At 38.9% G+C, this 17,501-nt stretch overlaps 4 protein-coding genes across 9 annotated transcripts; 2 read left to right on the plus strand and 2 right to left on the minus strand.

The window, feature by feature from the left end:
• Nucleotides 1-432: 432 nt before the first annotated feature.
• On the minus strand, nucleotides 433-5,217 carry wdr82 (WD repeat domain 82). Of its 2 annotated transcripts, XM_067505714.1 has the most exons (9): nucleotides 4,852-5,212; nucleotides 4,254-4,351; nucleotides 3,679-3,745; nucleotides 3,425-3,524; nucleotides 3,217-3,333; nucleotides 2,968-3,123; nucleotides 1,508-1,577; nucleotides 1,011-1,153; nucleotides 433-637 (listed from the first exon to the last, which is right to left on the minus strand). In XM_067505714.1, the coding sequence occupies exons 1-9, from the start codon at nucleotides 5,010-5,012 to the stop codon at nucleotides 608-610; spliced, it is 942 nt and encodes a 313-aa protein (XP_067361815.1). In that variant the 5' UTR covers nucleotides 5,013-5,212; the 3' UTR covers nucleotides 433-607. The 2 variants fall into 2 exon arrangements, with proteins under 2 accessions (XP_067361815.1, XP_067361816.1); XM_067505715.1 differs by lacking the exons at nucleotides 433-637; nucleotides 1,011-1,153; nucleotides 1,508-1,577 and adding an exon at nucleotides 1,588-1,996 and having other exon boundaries at nucleotides 4,852-5,217.
• Nucleotides 5,218-5,380: 163 nt separating this feature from the next.
• On the plus strand, nucleotides 5,381-8,969 carry glyctk (glycerate kinase). Of its 3 annotated transcripts, XM_067505689.1 has the most exons (5): nucleotides 5,381-5,767; nucleotides 6,899-7,285; nucleotides 7,372-7,523; nucleotides 7,604-7,779; nucleotides 7,858-8,969. In XM_067505689.1, exons 2-5 carry the CDS (start codon nucleotides 6,930-6,932, stop codon nucleotides 8,770-8,772), a joined length of 1,599 nt encoding a protein of 532 aa, XP_067361790.1. In that variant the 5' UTR covers nucleotides 5,381-5,767; nucleotides 6,899-6,929; the 3' UTR covers nucleotides 8,773-8,969. The 3 variants fall into 3 exon arrangements, with proteins under 3 accessions (XP_067361790.1, XP_067361788.1, XP_067361789.1); XM_067505687.1 differs by having other exon boundaries at nucleotides 7,604-8,969; XM_067505688.1 differs by lacking the exon at nucleotides 5,381-5,767 and adding an exon at nucleotides 5,852-6,569 and having other exon boundaries at nucleotides 7,604-8,969.
• A 620-nt stretch (nucleotides 8,970-9,589) lies between these two features.
• Nucleotides 9,590-11,161, minus strand: tcta (T cell leukemia translocation altered). Its single transcript, XM_067505722.1, has 3 exons — nucleotides 10,812-11,161; nucleotides 10,679-10,730; nucleotides 9,590-10,359 (listed from the first exon to the last, which is right to left on the minus strand). Exons 1-3 carry the CDS (start codon nucleotides 11,020-11,022, stop codon nucleotides 10,317-10,319), a joined length of 306 nt encoding a protein of 101 aa, XP_067361823.1. The 5' UTR covers nucleotides 11,023-11,161; the 3' UTR covers nucleotides 9,590-10,316.
• A 426-nt stretch (nucleotides 11,162-11,587) lies between these two features.
• Nucleotides 11,588-17,214, plus strand: mon1bb (MON1 secretory trafficking family member Bb). Of its 3 annotated transcripts, none has more exons than XM_067505683.1 (6): nucleotides 11,588-11,726; nucleotides 12,410-12,504; nucleotides 12,601-13,194; nucleotides 13,513-14,305; nucleotides 14,784-14,931; nucleotides 15,744-17,214. In XM_067505683.1, exons 1-6 carry the CDS (start codon nucleotides 11,701-11,703, stop codon nucleotides 15,969-15,971), a joined length of 1,884 nt encoding a protein of 627 aa, XP_067361784.1. In that variant the 5' UTR covers nucleotides 11,588-11,700; the 3' UTR covers nucleotides 15,972-17,214. The 3 variants fall into 3 exon arrangements, with proteins under 3 accessions (XP_067361784.1, XP_067361786.1, XP_067361787.1); XM_067505685.1 differs by having other exon boundaries at nucleotides 11,718-11,846; nucleotides 15,744-17,213; XM_067505686.1 differs by lacking the exon at nucleotides 11,588-11,726 and adding an exon at nucleotides 11,873-12,078 and having other exon boundaries at nucleotides 15,744-17,213.
• The last annotated feature ends 287 nt before the right edge of the window (nucleotides 17,215-17,501 follow it).

The raw sequence follows: 17,501 nt of genomic DNA on the forward strand, positions 1-17,501 counted from the left end.
CTCTGACTCATTGAGTGAGTGTGACAGTATGAGAAGGGACATCGCTCATTTAACTAGGAGAGTGTCATGTGCACACAGAGAAGGAACCTGATCACCTCTCCCAAATTTAGCTCCCACTGACGGACTGTCCAGCCCTGGGTAGTGATCTGAGAAACCCTGCACAAACCAGGATTGGCAGTGGAGAAGCTGAGTGTAACCTGGAAACCTAATTACCGACTTCTGAATGAGGGTAGGTACAGTTCACCATCTTGTCTTGGGGTGTGGGACAACCTGAACCGATACCAAAAAAAAAAAAAAAAAACTAGGACAAAAGTAAAATACATTTCAGTGAATTGAAATCCTTGTTTCTTCATTCTGTCATAAAAACACAACCAATGTAATAAGAAGGGATACCCATTAATACAATTAAAAGAAATTCATAAAAACAATGTCTTACATGAAACCAGTTTAATGTTTAAATAGAAATAATACAAAAGAATACACAAATGAACCATTTTTTGTGACTTATTTACAATCTGAAACTTGTTTGCCACAAGTTCGCACAGAGGTGGCTGCTCTGACCCCTGCTGGTCACTCCAACAGAAGCCGTGGCTTCACTTTCCTGCCATCAGTCATCGATGGTGGGGAGCCAGAATGCCTGAAAGATTAGAGTTTGAATGTGTAAAACACTAGGTCAAAATGCTTCAATGGAGTAAACCATATTGCACCAAGTAAGTTCTTGACTAATCTTAATGACCCACAAAAAGAAATTCTTAATTTTCTTATTTACTTTACGTTCTAGAATTAAATTTATACTAAAACTTGACTGCTCGCCATGGTTAAAATTTTACAGTCACTGAGACATAGTATACAGCTGTTTTAAGTGTGTGTAGTTTTAGGCGGAGGGGTAGCGTAATGCATTACATTAAAACAATCCTAACAGTGCAAGAACTCACTGAATTACACGGTTAAATTACATCATATGTGACCAACAGGTTCATCTGACTAACAGTTAAGGAATTAACACTAACCATGTTGGAGCAGGCACTTGCAAATGTCATGAACTTGGGGTTGAACTGCAGGCAGGTAATAGGCCCTGTGTGCTTCCCATCTAATAAAGCCACTTTCATACCACTCTCAGCATTCCACACGTGGATCTTCCCATCCTCTGAGCCTGAGACACAAGGACAGACACGGAATACATTCACTTACTGAAACTGTACATGCCAGAATACAAGCATTTAGATTTATTGTAAACAGGTAAAGAAATTGCCACTTCCTGAATTTTTTAAAGAAATGTTACTCCTGTGAAAATAGTCTGATAGCAGAGTGTCCTATTACACCAATGAGCACAGCTTTTTTTTTTTTTTTTTAAACATATGCAAACTGTTTCCTTTGGACCACTCCTCTCTAATGTTTGTATGGCTTATGTAGTGCATTTGTTGGTCCGAATGTCAAAATTCAGATGTGTAGACGTGTTTATGAAAGAATGCAAGAATCTATTTCTGGAGAACTGAATGAAACTTACCAATCATAACAAACTGAGAGTCAGGAGTGAATGAAGCCTCTAGCGTTACACCTTTACTGTTGTTGTAGCCCTGTGAGTAAACAACAGCAATCATGAGCAATAATTTGTGCACATTCTTATTACAACAGTAAAGACTGACGCAGGAGGTAGAGCAGTCATCCATCAATCCCACAGTTGTTGGTTTTGATACCCTGCCCCCCTGGCTCCTCCGGACACACATTGAAGTGGCCTTGAGCAAGACACTGAACCCCAACGTAGTTGCTCCTGGTTAGTGTTGGCCAGCTGCATAGGAGCTCCTTCATCGGCGTGGGAGTGGGTGAGACAGCTTTCGGCTTGTTCCTTCAGGGGTCGCCACAGCAGAACGCTTTTCACGCATTGATTTGGCACGAGTTTTCATGCCAGATGCCCCCTTTTATCCGGGCTCGTAACAGGCCCTTGGTGGCTGGGCGGGGTCACACCTGGTGTGGTGGGATTTGAACCTGTGGCCTTCTGCATCCCAAACCAACCCATAAGAAGCAGTGTAAACCGCTTTGAATACCAACAGGTAAACGCTATATAAGGGCAGACCATATACCATTAAAGATAAATGTTTATATGCAGAGACGCAAACTAGTGACAGTCCATAAAAGGTTATAGTATTTCTTATGCCCCTAAAACAAAAAAATTAAGCAGCAAACAAAACCAAGGATACATAAAAATATTAAACTCAAAACATGGCTTAAGACAAGGCAAATTATTGCACTGATTTCTGTAAATGAAAACGTCTTATGTGGCTTGAATCAATTACTAAATTACTGAATCTGAAACTAAATCAGATTAAATTTTGTTCACCTTCAAAGAAGTGTTTCTTAGTGTACATAATAAAAATCTCTCTGTCAACCTCTCAACAGCTTGCTTCATTTTGGTCCTTGGCATTAATTTATGGAATTAATGTTAGTAATCCAAAATTCCCTGCAGCATTTTTTACTTATATATTTATAAATTGTTTTAATCATGATGTTTTTATCTTAGTTTTATGCATTTCTGTTTCTGTGATTTCTTGCTTAGATATTCTGTTTATCTGTTGTAAAGCACTTTGTTCAATTCCTGGTTGTTTTTAAAGCACTATATAAATAAAAGATTGAATTTAAAATGAAAAGCTTATGGTTGGCCATAATGGACCGCTGTCTAAACAATGTGCATTGTAGCTTGCTGTGTGCACTGGTCAGAAAGCCCATACTGACCCCCCTGCACCTGAACTTTAAAACTAACAGGTGGATTTAAAGTTGTGGCTGATCAGTGTACAATGTGCATCAAACCATAAAGATAAAAAAATGAATTGTCATTCAGTGAGTGTTATTGTCTATTCGAGGGTTTTCTACAAGTTTTTAATAGTCACACTTTGTCCTAACTGTGTGATTAAATGAGCATACGGTATTTTTTTCAAATAAAGTCAATTTCCATGAAGATTTGTTGCTCACCCCAAAGGAATGTAGCACAGCACCCTTAAAAGCATCCAGGATGCGAAGAGCTCCACCATTTGTTGAGAGAAGAATTAGTTTTCCATCATTGCTAAACTTGAGTCCTGTCCATTCGCAGGTCCGATCATACTGGAGCTTAAATGTTGCAAAGGGGCCCTGTTGAATAGAATATTATTGACTATTTTACTTCTATTAAATCAGAATAATTTACTTCACATTGTGTACAAATATACATTAAAGGCTTCTTGCCTTATCAAATGACCGCAGATCATAAAGTTTAACCATCTCTGAATTTATTCCAGCAGCAAAAATTAGACCCTCTGGATCAAAGGAGCACACAGGCTTTCCCTGCAGGTGCATTAGACCCTGAAATAAACAGATGACAGGGAGAGTCAGTACCATACCTCTTTTATGTAGTGTCATATGGGAGCAGCAACAGAGAGGATAGAATACTTACCTGGCAATTTGGTGATCTCAGATCCCACAGTCTGATCGTTTTATCTAATGAACCAGAAATAAATGTGTCGTCCACAGGAGACATGGAGAGAGATGTAACTCTGCTCCCAAAACACACACACACACACACACACACACACACACACACAAAACAAACAAACCAAAAATTAATAAGAGAAAACAAGTCTAATCCATTGCAGTAAATTTATTTAAGGCAGGAAACAAAAATTACAGTAGCACAAATCCAATTCTTACCTTTTGTTATGCCCAGGGAAATAGCGGATGTATTTGTTGTCATGAAGGGACAGGTATCGGATCGTATCTAAAGTGAAAGGAGCAACTTCATTTAAGTGAGGAGAAAATGGTCATGTCATACATCAAAGATGCAGCTACCAATGGGAAGAACCAAGCTGGTGTTCAGGTCTGATGTGTAGACTCAACCGTGGGCAAGGCAGTCATTTGTACAGTTAGCTCCTGTATTGGGCAGAATCACAGACCCTCAAACTGTACAAACAACTACCTCAGACCAAAGTGAGTAATGTGTGGTCATGATCCAGCTGCAGTCCAGATGGTCATGGCATCCATTATACAACCACCAAATGGTAAATTTCTCTCAATAGTCCTATCCCCTTACACATTTCATAGTGCAGATAGAATTGCCACTATAATGCCTTTTCCCTTATTCATGAACACGCATAATGCAGTATCCTTTCTATACCACCAATATGTTTGGTGGTATATATGTATGTCATGTTTGTCACAGGTCAAATGGATTCATGCTAAATTACAAAAAAAAAAAACGACTAAAAAGTATATGTGCATCAACCTACCATCAATTTTGTTGGAACTGTAGACCACAGTATTTGCAGCATGTGTGTACCTGATCAGATCTACCCCATACTTTTTACTGTAGAGTGTCCTCTTGGGTCTTGCATGAATCAGATTAAAATTAAGAGAGAAAAAATTACTTTAGCAATTTTAGCAGAGAAAGTATTCATTCAAATTGACAGATTATCTTTATAATAGTTTCAGTTATGTGCACATTCTTATCACAGCAATTATTACAAACTTATTACGAGTAATTTTGACAAGTCAGTTACATGTCTACAAACAAGTTAGCAACCCTGTTCCACTAATATAAGCTAGAGATAACGTTAAACTACTGATCTCTCAAGCAAATAAGACAGGTATATATGTAGAAATATTATGGACAGACAATATCGCTTGACAGATTACATTCTAACATTACAAGCTAGCAAAATTATTGTTACAGAATTATAAATCTATTATAAATCACGTCTATATTATAAATCGCATGGACCGAAATTAGCATTCACTGCCTTTAGTTATCGCAGTGCAGCAGGCCTCGCAAGCTAGCATAGCATGAGGCTAACGTTAGTAGTAAAAACTATCGAAATCTGCTCTTACTTTCCCTCTTGGCAGTCGTACAAGACTAATGAGTCGTCGTCGCTGCTGGAAATGATTGTTTCTCCATTTGAACTGAAGTCGAAGCAGTTAATTTTGTCAGAGTTTTCTCGAAACACCTTAGCAACCCTAAAGCTCCGCAGCACATTGTCCGTTAGCTTCATGATGGCCTCTGTATGTTTAGAGGGGAAGCTGCCCCTCGTTCACTCTTTATCCCGGTTTAAACTCTTTATCCCGGTTTATATCAGTTACGTTGACTCGTATAATGAAATGAACGGCAACTTTATTAAATTTTATATAGTTAACTAAAAATATAGTTCAATAACAACGACGAAAGCCCGCCTATAATACTTCTATTCACGATAGGGGAGGGAAAAGTATCGTCTGTGACGTGAATATTCATTACTTGACATGCGCATTAGTAGAAACTCACGCGATATCAGTATAATTATGGCGAATGTTAGATTTTTTTTAACCGTAGTTACGTCTAACTGTCAGTAGGTAGCGGTAGTGCAACTGTAAGCTGGTTTGCAGCCACCATAAATCTCGAAGAAGAAGAAAGAAAAAAAAACGAAGAAGAAGAAGAAGAAGAAGAAGAAAGAGAAAAAGAAAAACAAAATCAATTTAGAAAAAGAGAAAAGGAAAAAATGCGATTTTTATATCCCGTCTCGCAACTAGTTAATGATAAATTAATATTTTTTTTGTTGTTACCCGTACCAAGCTAGACCATAGCAATTTATCTGTTCGCTTTTTCAGTGCTAAACGTTGTTAGTCTCCTTCAGTCCAGCTCTTTTTTTCACGTTGACATTTTGTTCAGCCTTCTCTGTTAATGATAGCTTTTGCTTAAAGCAGTGAAATGGACAGAGACGTGCAAAAGATGGTAACCGGAGCAGTGTCCCCACAGAAAGGGAAGTCTAAGGTACGCACCAAACTGAATGTTTCTGTTTTGTTAAAAATCTACAGTGACCATGGTAACGTACAGATTCTACATCATGAGACGTCACAACTGATAACTTATCAATTATAACAGTGCGATTAAAATTTAGTAAAGTTTTGACATACAAACCAGACTTTCTGTTTTGGGGTTTTATCTACTGAATGAAGTATATTATAACACTGATGCAAGTGAATGAAAAAATAAAGCTTATAACTATGTAAAACAATTATTTGGTTGTGTAAAACAATCCTAACTGATTTGAAACATTGACCACAACATCTATAGATGTGAAAAGGCAAAGGACATAGCAAATGTAGCATATGGCAAAACTTTTACATTTATTTTTCAAACCCTTTTTTTTTTTAAGTCAGTTGTTATCCTTCGTCTTCTCTATTCTCATTGTGTGTTGGTAAAGGTATTGCACAGGACTAAACAATTTGACACTCAGAGAAAACAAGAAAAGTGTTGCATTACACTGTGTGCCTTTTGTACTGTTCTGCAACACCTGTGTTACATCAGTATAGTACTAACTGCGTCTTTTCATTTTACCCCGGTATTTGGAACAAAAGTACAACTAAAGAGACGGCGTGGCAGTTGGCAATGTAGAGTCAGTGCTTTGATGTGTCTTGTGCTCTATAAAAGTCAATCATTACACACAAGGTACACAATTCCAGTCAGTGTCTGGTTGGATTTTTGCTACACTTCTTGACTGCTGAGGTAGAGCACACATATAAGGCTTCCACAGGATTATAAAGGCTTTATATCCTAATTAGAATCTCCGCAGGTAGGCAGCTGTCTGAGTCATTAAGAAACTTTATAGGCAAATGTGTTAAGCCATACAGAATCAAACTAAAGGCCTGCACATATAGTAGTTTATGAAGAAAATATTTATGCTGTCTGGCACCGCACTCTAGTGTAATTCTTATGTCTTTATATACAATCATGGGCTAGATTAGAAGTGAGATGATGATTAGTACAAGGACTGTATAATTTTGTGAATTATTGTAGAATATTTGACATTGACAATAACATCCTATGTGGAAAAGTCTTTTTTTATAAATAACCTGTTTTTGTCTCAATATAACCTTTTGACTTGAATTTTGAATCTTGCAGGCAATTTCTCCTTGGACCCACTGAACTGTCCATGGCACGTGCTCTCTCCCTGTTTTGGCCTCAGCCTTTTCTGGCCCTGGTGGGCTGGAGGAACCCAATGTTATGCAAAATGTCAATAGACTCACATGCCCGCAAAGTGTTTGCAGCTGCTGTAGAGGCTGTGCAGCCAGACAGGGTGGTCCAGCAGAGTGTAGAGCGCAATGGGGACTTGGTCATTATTGATGGTCACCAATTCACACTCAAACACAACCTTCACTTGGTGGGCTTTGGAAAAGCTGTATTGGGCATGGCTGCAGAGGCAGAGAGGCTTTTGGGGGATCACTTAGTAAAAGGAGTTGTAAGTGTGCCCCGTGGGATTCAGCAGACATTGCAAAAGCATGGGAAAAAGTAAGCAAAAGCTTTAAGAGCTAAACAACTTGAATATTACAGAGAAACAAGATTAGGCACAATAACACTTGTCACTTCCATCACAGCCATCTGTTGTTAAAAGAAAACTGTTGCATCAAAGTAATGGAGGGTGCTAAACACAACTTGCCTGATGCAGATGCCCAGAAGGCAGCTGAAGAGATCAAGGACTTGGCCAGTAAACTGACAGAGAAAGACATTTTACTTGTACTAATTTCAGGTAAATTCATTGGCACTTACTTTTTATAAAATTAGACTTTAAAATGTTAATCTAACACGAGGTGGTTCATCTCTGTTTAGGTGGAGGATCTGCGCTATTACCTGCACCCATCGCACCAATCTCATTGCAAGAGAAACTGGATGTTACCCGCAAACTTGCAGCAGCTGGTGCCACTATTCAAGAGCTGAACACTGTACGTCGTGCACTTTCTGTCTTAAAGGGTGGAGGCCTTTCACATTATGCGCACCCTGCACAGGTAAGAGACTTGTTTTTTTTTTTACTGTTATTCTGTAACTGTCTTTTGAATATTACTCCTCGGTTTATGTCTTCTCAGGTAGTTGCATTAATACTGTCTGATGTAATTGGGGACCCACTGGACTTGATTGCTAGTGGCCCCACAGTGCAGAGTGAGGTGGGGCATAGAGAAGTTTTATCAGTCCTTGAACGGTACAAGCTGCTGAACACTCTACCAGCATCGGTAAATTATGTTCTTGGGAGACAAAGTCAAAGGTGGAAAGGGAATAAGAATGAAACGGATAAATCAGAACATGTTCTCAATGTTGTGATTGGCTCCAACAGTATTGCCCTCAAGTGTGCAGGTCGTCGTGCCCTAGAGCTGGGTTTCCACCCTGTTGTTTTGTCACCACGAGTGTGTGGTGATGTAAGGTCAGTATCCAGACTGTATAGTCTCCTGGCCCACTTTGCCTGTTCACAAGAGGAACCTTCTCCTGAGATTGCCGCTAAAATGCTAAGGCTGGGGCCTGAAGTCGGTGTAGAGACCTGGGATCTGTGCCATACTATGGAGTTCTTGGAAAAAGGGCGTACAGAAGGACAGGGTGCCATTTGTCTTTTAGCTGGAGGGGAACCCACTGTGGAGTTGACAGGAAAGGGTCTAGGTGGTCGAAACCAGGAGCTGGCTCTGCGAGTGGGACTGGAGATGAGAGGTCTGGAGCTTCCACCTAATGGTCCTGTCTTCCTGAGTGGTGGGACTGATGGTCAGGATGGACCAACTGAAGCAGCAGGGGCCATTACAGATGGGGGGTTGTATAATGAAGCACAAGCACAGGGGCTGGACATTGACAGCTTTCTTACCAACAATGATTCTTACACATTTTTTTCACGCCTTTCTGCTGGCCAACGTTTACTTGTGCCTGGCCTAACCTGCACCAATGTGATGGATGTGCACATGCTACTTATTCCATCAGTTCCTATTAACAAATCTCAGCCCACGCACCGGGTGTGTCCCTGAGCGAGCTAGTTCCCCTGGGTGCCTGGGGCTGCCCACTGCTCCCCCCCAGGGAGTCGGGTTAAATGCAGAGATTAAATTTCATTGTAATATGTATGTGAAAATGTATATGTGGTCAATGATGACCAATAAAGACTCTTAATTCTATGTGAAAGCAAGATACATATTGCAATATGAAATAAAATGCATTCTAAAATGGCTATACTGCACTATTATGCAATAACAATTTCAGCAAAACGAATTTCAAATTGTGGACTCCTAATTTTAATTATCTATTTTTGAGTAAACTTTTTTTTTTTAAACAACCCGATTTTATACCAGAGAGAAGAATGACTTCAGTATTTTGAAGTACAATTATGTATCAGTAAATACAAACTACAGTACCATGGACTAGTCTGCAGCATTAACTGACTGAAAGGTGGTTCTTACAGTTAATAATTTAACTCCTCAAATTTCTCATGTTTTGTGTTGCATGAAATTACAGTGAATGTAACTTAGCTGGATACCAACTAACTTTCAATAGTTTCGCACTAAATACAGAGATAGGAAATAAATAACTGCATTTGTTCACCCCCATTTTCAAAGCCAATTACACCTTATATTTCAACCTCTTTCCATTCTTGTTTGTCAAACCACTCAAGCACTGTAGAGTGACATTTAGAGTGGATAAGCAGCAGTTTGGGCTACTTAAGAAATGTTAAAACAGTGTCAGTATCAGTAGAATTGTGAAATAACTCACTCTTTTCCGTCACAAGCTACCAATGACTATTGCAGAGAAAAATCCCCAAAACTGCCTCAGGTTTGTCATAGAGGGTGGAAGAACTGTGTAATCATTTATTGCAGATTTTTACTTTAGGATTGGTCTGTAGAGACTTTTCACTTTGATACAGACATTTTATAATTCAATAAAACACAAAAAAGTCAATGGTGACAAAAAGTTTTGACGGGGAAGCTGTCTCTTTAAGTGCATGCAATGCTCTTTACATGTTATGAGAATCAGTGGTTGTCAAAATGTGACAAATATAATTTCATTGATTATGGATTTGCAGTGATAACAGTGGCCACTTCTATTGCAAAAAGTCTTTCTTGTCATAACTAGGCACATTCATAGTGCAGTTCACATTCATCTTCCATACACCATTTAGATCAAGTTCAATTATTTCACTTTCTCATAGTCCGAGACGAAAATGTCTTATCTAAAGTATCTTCAATGTGCATGCAAAACCCAAAGTGTTTGTACTGAACCTCCTTGAAAGAAACTGAAATTGCTAAATGCAAAGCCAAACAAGTCAATTTAGGTTTTTATACAAAATAAAGTCCTACTTAATGACCAAAGCTGACAGATCAAAAAACATATGTTACACCATTTTATGGTTGCCAAAGTTGATTTGAGTGATACGTTTTTTTTAACAAGTTGCCAACAACATCCATCTTTAATATGCACTGGATGCTTTTCAGATGCACCTGCGTGCATTCAATGTTTATGGGAGATATGTACTGTCCAACTCTCACTTTGCTGAAGTCCAAAGTGTAAAACCCTTGTCCTGTTATTCTCGATGAGTCTTCCCAGATTCTGCCGCTTTGCTGTCCCTGCGGGAATAACAAACTTACTACTTATAAAACAATGAAAACATTACTGCAATAATAAAACTTGTGTAACATTAATAAAATCATCACCCTATCATCATCAATATTATGATGCTATTTTGCAACTTAAATTGTGAGAACGTAATTGTATCCTTTTTTACTTGGATGCTGATTCTGTCAGACTATAAACACAATAACAAACACAAAGGTTGATTCTAAATATTATTATGATTAAAAATATTAAATGCATCCAAACTGGGGCATTACAGCACCAGAGAGATGTAACATGAAGGTTACATGGATGTTCTGACACCTAACTTACCATCCGCTCAGATGAGGAGCTGTGTCCGGTGTACCTCCATTCTGTCCAGCCCCTAAATATAAACAAAACGGGAATGAAAGTCGCGTGGCTAGCGCTAGCTTAGCATTGCAGATAAAGACAAAAGAAACCCCACCTTGTCGATAATACATGTCGTTCACTGTATTCCCGTAGACTTTCCATGCAAAGTGAATGGCGATAAGACTAAAAATTAACCAACTTAATAAGATTTTGAATATGAAGACCCTCATGTCGTTAGCGAGCCAGTCATCCACGAATTCAGAGAGAAACGACAAGCAGCTGTCAGCGATACGGGTCAAAATCTCAAAGTCCCATGGTTCCTCCATAGCGCCTGGTTATCCAGCTAATGTGAAATCAACGTGGTAAAATGTACGCCCTTCACATAGTTTAAAACTATCTCTATGGCTATGGAGCAAAACATATCCTGCTCGCCATCGTTCTGATTTTTGTAAGTGACGGAGAGCAGCAAACGGAGATGACGTATGTTACGTAGTGGTACAGTGGCTCGCAACCTACCTCCGCTCTACTCGTCGTCCACCTGTGCCAGCTGTATCAGGTGGTCGGGTCTGAAAATAATGATTTTATACATTAGTTTCTCTCCATTATATTATTCTGGATGTAAGAAAGAAACCTGACAGATAACGAGAAAATCACTGACGCTCCGACCCGCTTCTGAAAAACAGATAAAAGTACATTTAAAAATGTTTGGGCATAAAAGTAGGGTCCGCTAAGAGACCACATACGGACGGACAGGGCTCTATCTCTAGGATGCTGACGTCAGAGTATCCTAAATGAAATTACCATGCATCTTTATAGCTTTAATATGCAAATTGATATTATTTGTATATATTGTAGTGATGTATTTTAATAAATCTGACCACAAAGGCCTCTAACGTTAAATAACATAAGACCATAACATTTAAGTTCACCCAGCCTGAAACACACGCTGAAGAAGGCGGGACAACCCGTTCACAGAGCAGCCCGATTGGTCCGCTGTATTTGTCATGAGAGATTCCGGATGTCTGCTGTGGTAAGAGGAAAATTTGTTTTTTGCTTCTCATTCTTGACAGCTTGTTTGCGGCCGGGTCCCTGATGAAAGATTATGTAGCATATCAGGTTTTCAACTCCAACGTTTCGACCTTAAAAAACTGTAAGTTCTGTTAAATGTCTCTATCGATCTAATTTTGGTTGACCGCGTATGCTTGCATGCTCGCTGGCATTCCAAGGCCATGAAATTGATCTCTGTCGCTTGCTAGCTTGTTAGCCTTGTAACTATAGTCAACATGTCCTGTACTGATTAGCATCATGATTCACAGTCATTTATCAAAGTTAAAAAAAAAAAAGCTTATTCAACTGTGTGTAAGTTAGGACATAATTTAATGGTAAGTTACTATTATCAAACAAACGTAACGGAATTATGGCGGCTAAATAAGTTAATATCGTCTCTCAGTTCAACCGACTGTCGCTTATCTGAAGTGTAACACTGCTCAGGGTAATGAAAGTTCTAATAATTATTAAAGTCCAGAGTCTGTTTTGATATCTTTAAATTATCCTCTGCAACCAATTTTCACCTGTGATCGTGTAACCTGACCACTGGTCACGTAGGAGGGCTCTTATTCTTAGGATACTTGGGATCCATGCTGTCTCACTGTTTAGCTGCAAGCACTGAAATGTATTTAATCTGAATTGTTTAGTTATACTTTTAATCTCTAGTGACTGGAATGGTATCATGGAGAGAGACATTCAACAAGAAGGAGAGGCACAAAAAGTAAATGTTTGTGATCCACCCTCTGAGAGCAATCCACCTGGTAAACCAATAATATAACTTTTTAACTAAAGCTAATATGAGGTTAACTTCTAATTTTTATAATTCATTTCTTGATGTAAATATCTTTTTATTTTAGCTGAAACTTTGGTGACGACTTTCTGCCTTTTGGGGAATCATATGTTTGCTGATACGGTGGAGCAAAAAGAAGCAAGAGGTACCGCTGTGAAAAAGGGGGGGGAAGAAAATGTGGACCAATCACATTGTGCAGCAAATGAGCAGATTTTGGATGTAGAGCCACATTGTAACCAGGCAAAAAAGCTAGAGACGGAGAACTCTGAGGATCAGAATAATGCATCCACCAATCCAGCTGACAGTGAATGTGAAGATGCTGCTATGGACAATGACCAGAGTGACTCAGGAGAGTTTGTGGTTACAATGCTGGCAAAGGCCAAGCTGGAGGAGCAAGGTATAGGTTTGAAGGGAAGGTCATCTCCTTTGTTGGAAGCAGGCACCCAGGAATCTCATGGATTTATGTCTCATCGTGATGAGGATGTGATGGCAGACAGCTGGCGGCAGCACAGAAAGCATGTTTTTGTGCTCAGTGAAGCAGGCAAACCCATCTATTCCCGATATGGCAGTGAAGAGGCTCTGTCATCCACAATGGGAGTCATGATGGCGCTGGTTTCCTTTGTCCAAAGTGGAGATAATATCATCCGTTCAGTCTATTCAGGTGAGGGCATTAGAATACGTTATTATTTAACTTTTGTAATGTTGTTGCTAACGTCCACCATCTAAGACACAAGATCAAATATGTTCTATTCTCGTATGAAAGCAAATGTTTGTGAGAGTGAAGGGATCAGTAAATGTTACCAAAATGGCTTTTGCTTTTCTATTGTGCAGTGATTAAGATTTTTAGAAATGCTAGTTTCATTATTCACTCACTTTTAGGTCCAGTATTGTTGAATGCAGAGATTTCAAGCATTAGGGGTGTTGTCAGTTGACATTCAATGTTTTAATGTTTACGTATGTCTTCGGTTTTTTCTATCAGAGGAGCACATTGTAGTGTTCTTACAGAAGGGGCCTCTCGTGCTAGTTTGCGTCTCTAGCAGTCGTCAGTCAGAGGAGCAGCTGCGCGCGGAGCTTCTTTATGTGTACTATCAGATCATCAGCATGCTCACCCAGGCCAGCATATCCCGCATCTTTGAACACAAGAAAAACTACGACTTAAGGCGGCTTCTGGCAGGCTCAGAGAAGATCTTAGATGGCCTTCTCAACCTGGTGGATTCAGACCCCAGTTTCCTTCTCGCAGCAGTACACTGCTTACCCCTAGCATCATCTCTCAGGGAGTCTCTCAGTCAGACCCTGCAGAAAGCTATCACGCCCAATCTGGTTTTCTCCATCCTCATCGCCAAGAACCAGCTGCTCACCATTGTCCAAGAAAAGACTGTCATTGAGGACACCAGGCTGGAGCCTGCTGATGTCCACCTCCTCCTCAACCTCATTGGAGCCTCCTCTGCTTTTCAGGCTGGGGAGATCTGGACTCCCATCTGCCTCCCGCTCTTTAACCCTGACTGTTACTTTTATGCATACATATCCTACCTGGACCCTCCAGAATGTACTGTTTGTTTGCTGCTGCTCTCAACAGACAAAGAGGCTTTCTATGCTGTAGCTGATTGTAAGAGGAAGATAGAGGAAGCCATGGTGGCTCAGAATTCCCTGAGCCTCATTGCCAAAGCCCAGTCATACAGTGTAAGCCAGGTGGGAGTCTCAGACCTCAGACATTTCATGTACAAACCCTTTGATGTACCAGACAACTACCGCCAGCTCACTCAGTTCACCAGGTGTGTATGTATTTGCTTTGAAAAATGTGTTTGTGACATAACATTGTCTTACTCCTAGTCAATGCCCAGGCTTGTGCACTGTATGAATACCTTTTTGTATAAAAAGAAAACGTATAAAAAGCAATTTACTCTATAAATAACAATCCTGTTAAGAGATGAGAATGTCCCAAGTATTTCTAAAAAAGAGGGTTTCTGCATTAGGGCTAACAGTTGCATGCACAGAGAAAAAGCTGACGAATTTAAATTGCCTATCATCAGTGATGTTGATCCACCTAAGTAATATCCTAATGAGCTGACCGAGAGGATTAGTCTTCCTGTTGTGTGCAACAGCAGCCAGTTTAACCTTGAAAATGAAATTATCTGAATAGTTACACCACTACACATAAACTTGTTCTTGTAACAATGTTACAAAGAGCAAAAAGTCTTACGGTTTCTTTGTCTGTAAATGTTACTCTGTGATTTATTGCTGCATGTGTAGCCCAGAGATGGAGGCACCATACAGCAGTGAGGATGAAAAAATGAGGCTGCTGGACCTTTATCGTTTTATGCACAGCCGCATTCACAGCACCTCACGACCCCTCAAGCTCATTTACCACGTCGCTGAGAGGGAAACTCTACTAGCCTGGGTAAGAAGCTGTGTTTAGGAATTTGTACTTCCTACATTTTTATACCATATTTCTCAACACTTTTGTGTGTTCTGGCTCCTTGATAATTCTAAGTAGTTTAATTATCATAATTTACACATACATGTGACTGCTAAGTGTTTCACAGAAACCGGATGAATTCATTTACATTTATTGGATGTTGTTTTAAAATTATTGCATACTTGTTTTAATTGTGGTTCTTTTCCTGTGTGTGAGCCAGGGCTGACACTGCATTATCACACAGTGCTACTAAACTAAAGACGATCTGCTAATCACTGTAGCTCTCCAGAGTCTAAATAAGTCTGAATTTTATTAATCTCCATATATTGATGGACAAATGAATATTAATGGAAAGTCTTATTGTGCTCATTTCAGGTTAAGTCAGACTTTGGATGGGATTATCTTGTACATAAGAATGGAGTTCGATGTTTAATAATATCTTCTTAATGACACCTCTCTGCTGCAGCTTTAAGACCTCCTGTCTCAAGTCCTTATCTTTTACATGCATACTTTTAGAAGCCAAAACCAGGTTATATATGTACTCATCTAAGAAATCAGCATTCTCCAAGAGAAAACTAGCTTGGAAAATCAGGTTTCTACAGCCAGCTACCCTGATGCCAGAAACTGGGCTTTTCATTTACCTTACTTTTAGGACATCTGCTTTCTTGAACAAGCCGTGTGTAACTTTGCTACCTTGATTCATCTAAACATGCTGGAAAACAAACTTTTAAAGTATCTCTTTGGGTTAACTGTTGTGTCCTAACTAATAATGTCCATTTTTCTCTCCACTGTAGGTAACAAGTAAATTTGAACTGTACACCTGTTTCAGTCCTCTGGTGACAAAGGCCTGTGCAATTACTGCTATCACTAAGCTTCTAAGATGGATTAAAAAAGAGGAGGACCGTCTTTTCATTAGATACCCTCCAAAGTATTCTACCACTCCAAATCCCAGCAAGAGCTCTCGAGGTAGCAAGTCTGACCAGCAAGACACCACAGATAACGGATTCTTATCTCTCCTATAGGAGTTTCTTAGTGCTGCCTCAAACATATTTATTACACTGTTTCCAAGAACATTTTGAATCCCCCTTTGGCACACACTTGACAGACATTGACTACTAGAATCAAACACTACATTTTACACTATTTAATAAGGAAGCATCTCTTTGAACTAGTATTATTTCTTTCTCTTAACAATAAAGCATTTCATTGCATTACTGCTTTCGATCAGAAACAGTCAGGGCGAAACCACATCAGTACATTTTAGATTGAACTATGGTAGAATATAACTGCAATGATATTTAAATGTTTTTATAATGTTTTATTACTGCAACAAGAGAGAATTTTCCTTATGGATAGTGAATGTAAAACAAATGACAGTTCATTTATTTGCTGTAACAAGTCATTGTCTCTTGTTTTATCAGTTAAGATGAGGAAATGAACTTCAACTAGCATTCTTAGGCTAGTTCTTGTGTTTAGATTTAATTTTTTCTATAGCAAAAACATCCTAATGTTACAAAACAGGATATGCAGGAAGTTTAAATATGTATGTACATAAACTGGAATAACAACAACTGGAGCTACCATAACAGGATAGGCCACAATGTGTCACAATGGGGCATAATTATACAATTTGAATTGGTTGTGCAGCTCTGTGATAGGACTTAAAAACATGATGTTGTTTCATGTTCCACTGATGTTTCCATTTAATTAAAAAAATCCCCGGTTTCATTGCTACATTTTGTGCAGAAAACAAGTATGAAATCCCAGCCTGTTACACCTGATCACTTTACATGTCATTGTTTGTGTTTTCTTTGCTAGAAGTCAAACCTCTTCAGTCTGGAGATAAGCTCCAACCTAAGAAGATGCTCTAGCGTTGTTCTGTTGCAGATAATTCTTTTTACAATTATCACTTAATAAATAATGGCCTGAGTTCAGGTGATTTATCTCTTTGGATAATAGTTTTGTAAAGATGGTCTATTAATATTAGCCCATCCTCGTGTTATCCAATGAATTTCTTGTCATTTCTTCTGTGTCTAAAGTATAATGTAATTAATCCAGGTATCTTAAATCTACACTTGTCCTAATTAAGTAGAGATGTAGTTTACATATGTTTCCTGACTTTCCTGGAAAGTGATATAATTTGGTACAGACTTCCAATTGATTTCTTTTGAGTACATGCATTTGTGGGAAATGTTCAGTTCAACAAATAAAAATACTTTTTGCCAATAAAATTGATTCAGCATACTGAAAATGTTTGCTTGTGAATAAATGGAACAAGTCTTTCAGAGAAAGAGCCAGATCCCTTACACTAAGTACCATATTATGTAATTCTTCTCAGAAAACATCAGGACATAATCAAGGAATCACTGAACCATAACATACAAACATGTCAGTGACTAATTTTGTATGCTGACTTTATTTTGCCTGGAATTAAAGTCTGCACAGGGTGTGTTCTAAAGGTCAATCTGAAACATATTCCTATGTAATAATCTGGCTTTACTGAAAACAAAACTAATCGTTTGTTTGGTCAGAGTTACTCAGAATCTGGTTTC

This window comes from Channa argus, chromosome 5, assembly GCF_033026475.1.
Source record: "Channa argus isolate prfri chromosome 5, Channa argus male v1.0, whole genome shotgun sequence".
In the NCBI taxonomy this organism is placed as follows: Eukaryota; Metazoa; Chordata; class Actinopteri; order Anabantiformes; family Channidae; genus Channa; species Channa argus.

Bases quoted from the DNA above. Each gene is read 5' to 3' on its own strand.
- wdr82 (XM_067505714.1), bottom strand. From the start codon at position 5,012: ATGAAGCTAACGGACAATGTGCTGCGGAGCTTTAGGGTTGCTAAGGTG. The intron at 4,352-4,851 runs GTAAGAGCAGAT...GATTCATGCAAG, and splicing joins TACGACTGCCAAGAGGGAAA to ACCCAAGAGGACACTCTACA. The intron at 1,154-1,507 runs GTAAGTTTCATT...CTTGTGTCTCAG, and splicing joins CTCTCAGTTTGTTATGATTG to GCTCAGAGGATGGGAAGATC.
- glyctk (XM_067505687.1), top strand. From the start codon at position 6,930: ATGGCACGTGCTCTCTCCCTGTTTTGGCCTCAGCCTTTTCTGGCCCTG. The intron at 7,286-7,371 runs GTAAGCAAAAGC...CTTCCATCACAG, and splicing joins TTGCAAAAGCATGGGAAAAA to CCATCTGTTGTTAAAAGAAA. The intron at 7,524-7,603 runs GTAAATTCATTG...ATCTCTGTTTAG, and splicing joins TTTACTTGTACTAATTTCAG to GTGGAGGATCTGCGCTATTA.
- tcta (XM_067505722.1), bottom strand. From the start codon at position 11,022: ATGGAGGAACCATGGGACTTTGAGATTTTGACCCGTATCGCTGACAGC. The intron at 10,731-10,811 runs GTGGGGTTTCTT...GTTTATATTTAG, and splicing joins CGACATGTATTATCGACAAG to GGGCTGGACAGAATGGAGGT. The intron at 10,360-10,678 runs GTAAGTTAGGTG...TTATTCCCGCAG, and splicing joins GCTCCTCATCTGAGCGGATG to GGACAGCAAAGCGGCAGAAT.
- mon1bb (XM_067505683.1), top strand. From the start codon at position 11,701: ATGAGAGATTCCGGATGTCTGCTGTG. The intron at 11,727-12,409 runs GTAAGAGGAAAA...TTTAATCTCTAG, and splicing joins GATTCCGGATGTCTGCTGTG to TGACTGGAATGGTATCATGG. The intron at 14,306-14,783 runs GTGTGTATGTAT...CTGCATGTGTAG, and splicing joins CAGCTCACTCAGTTCACCAG to CCCAGAGATGGAGGCACCAT.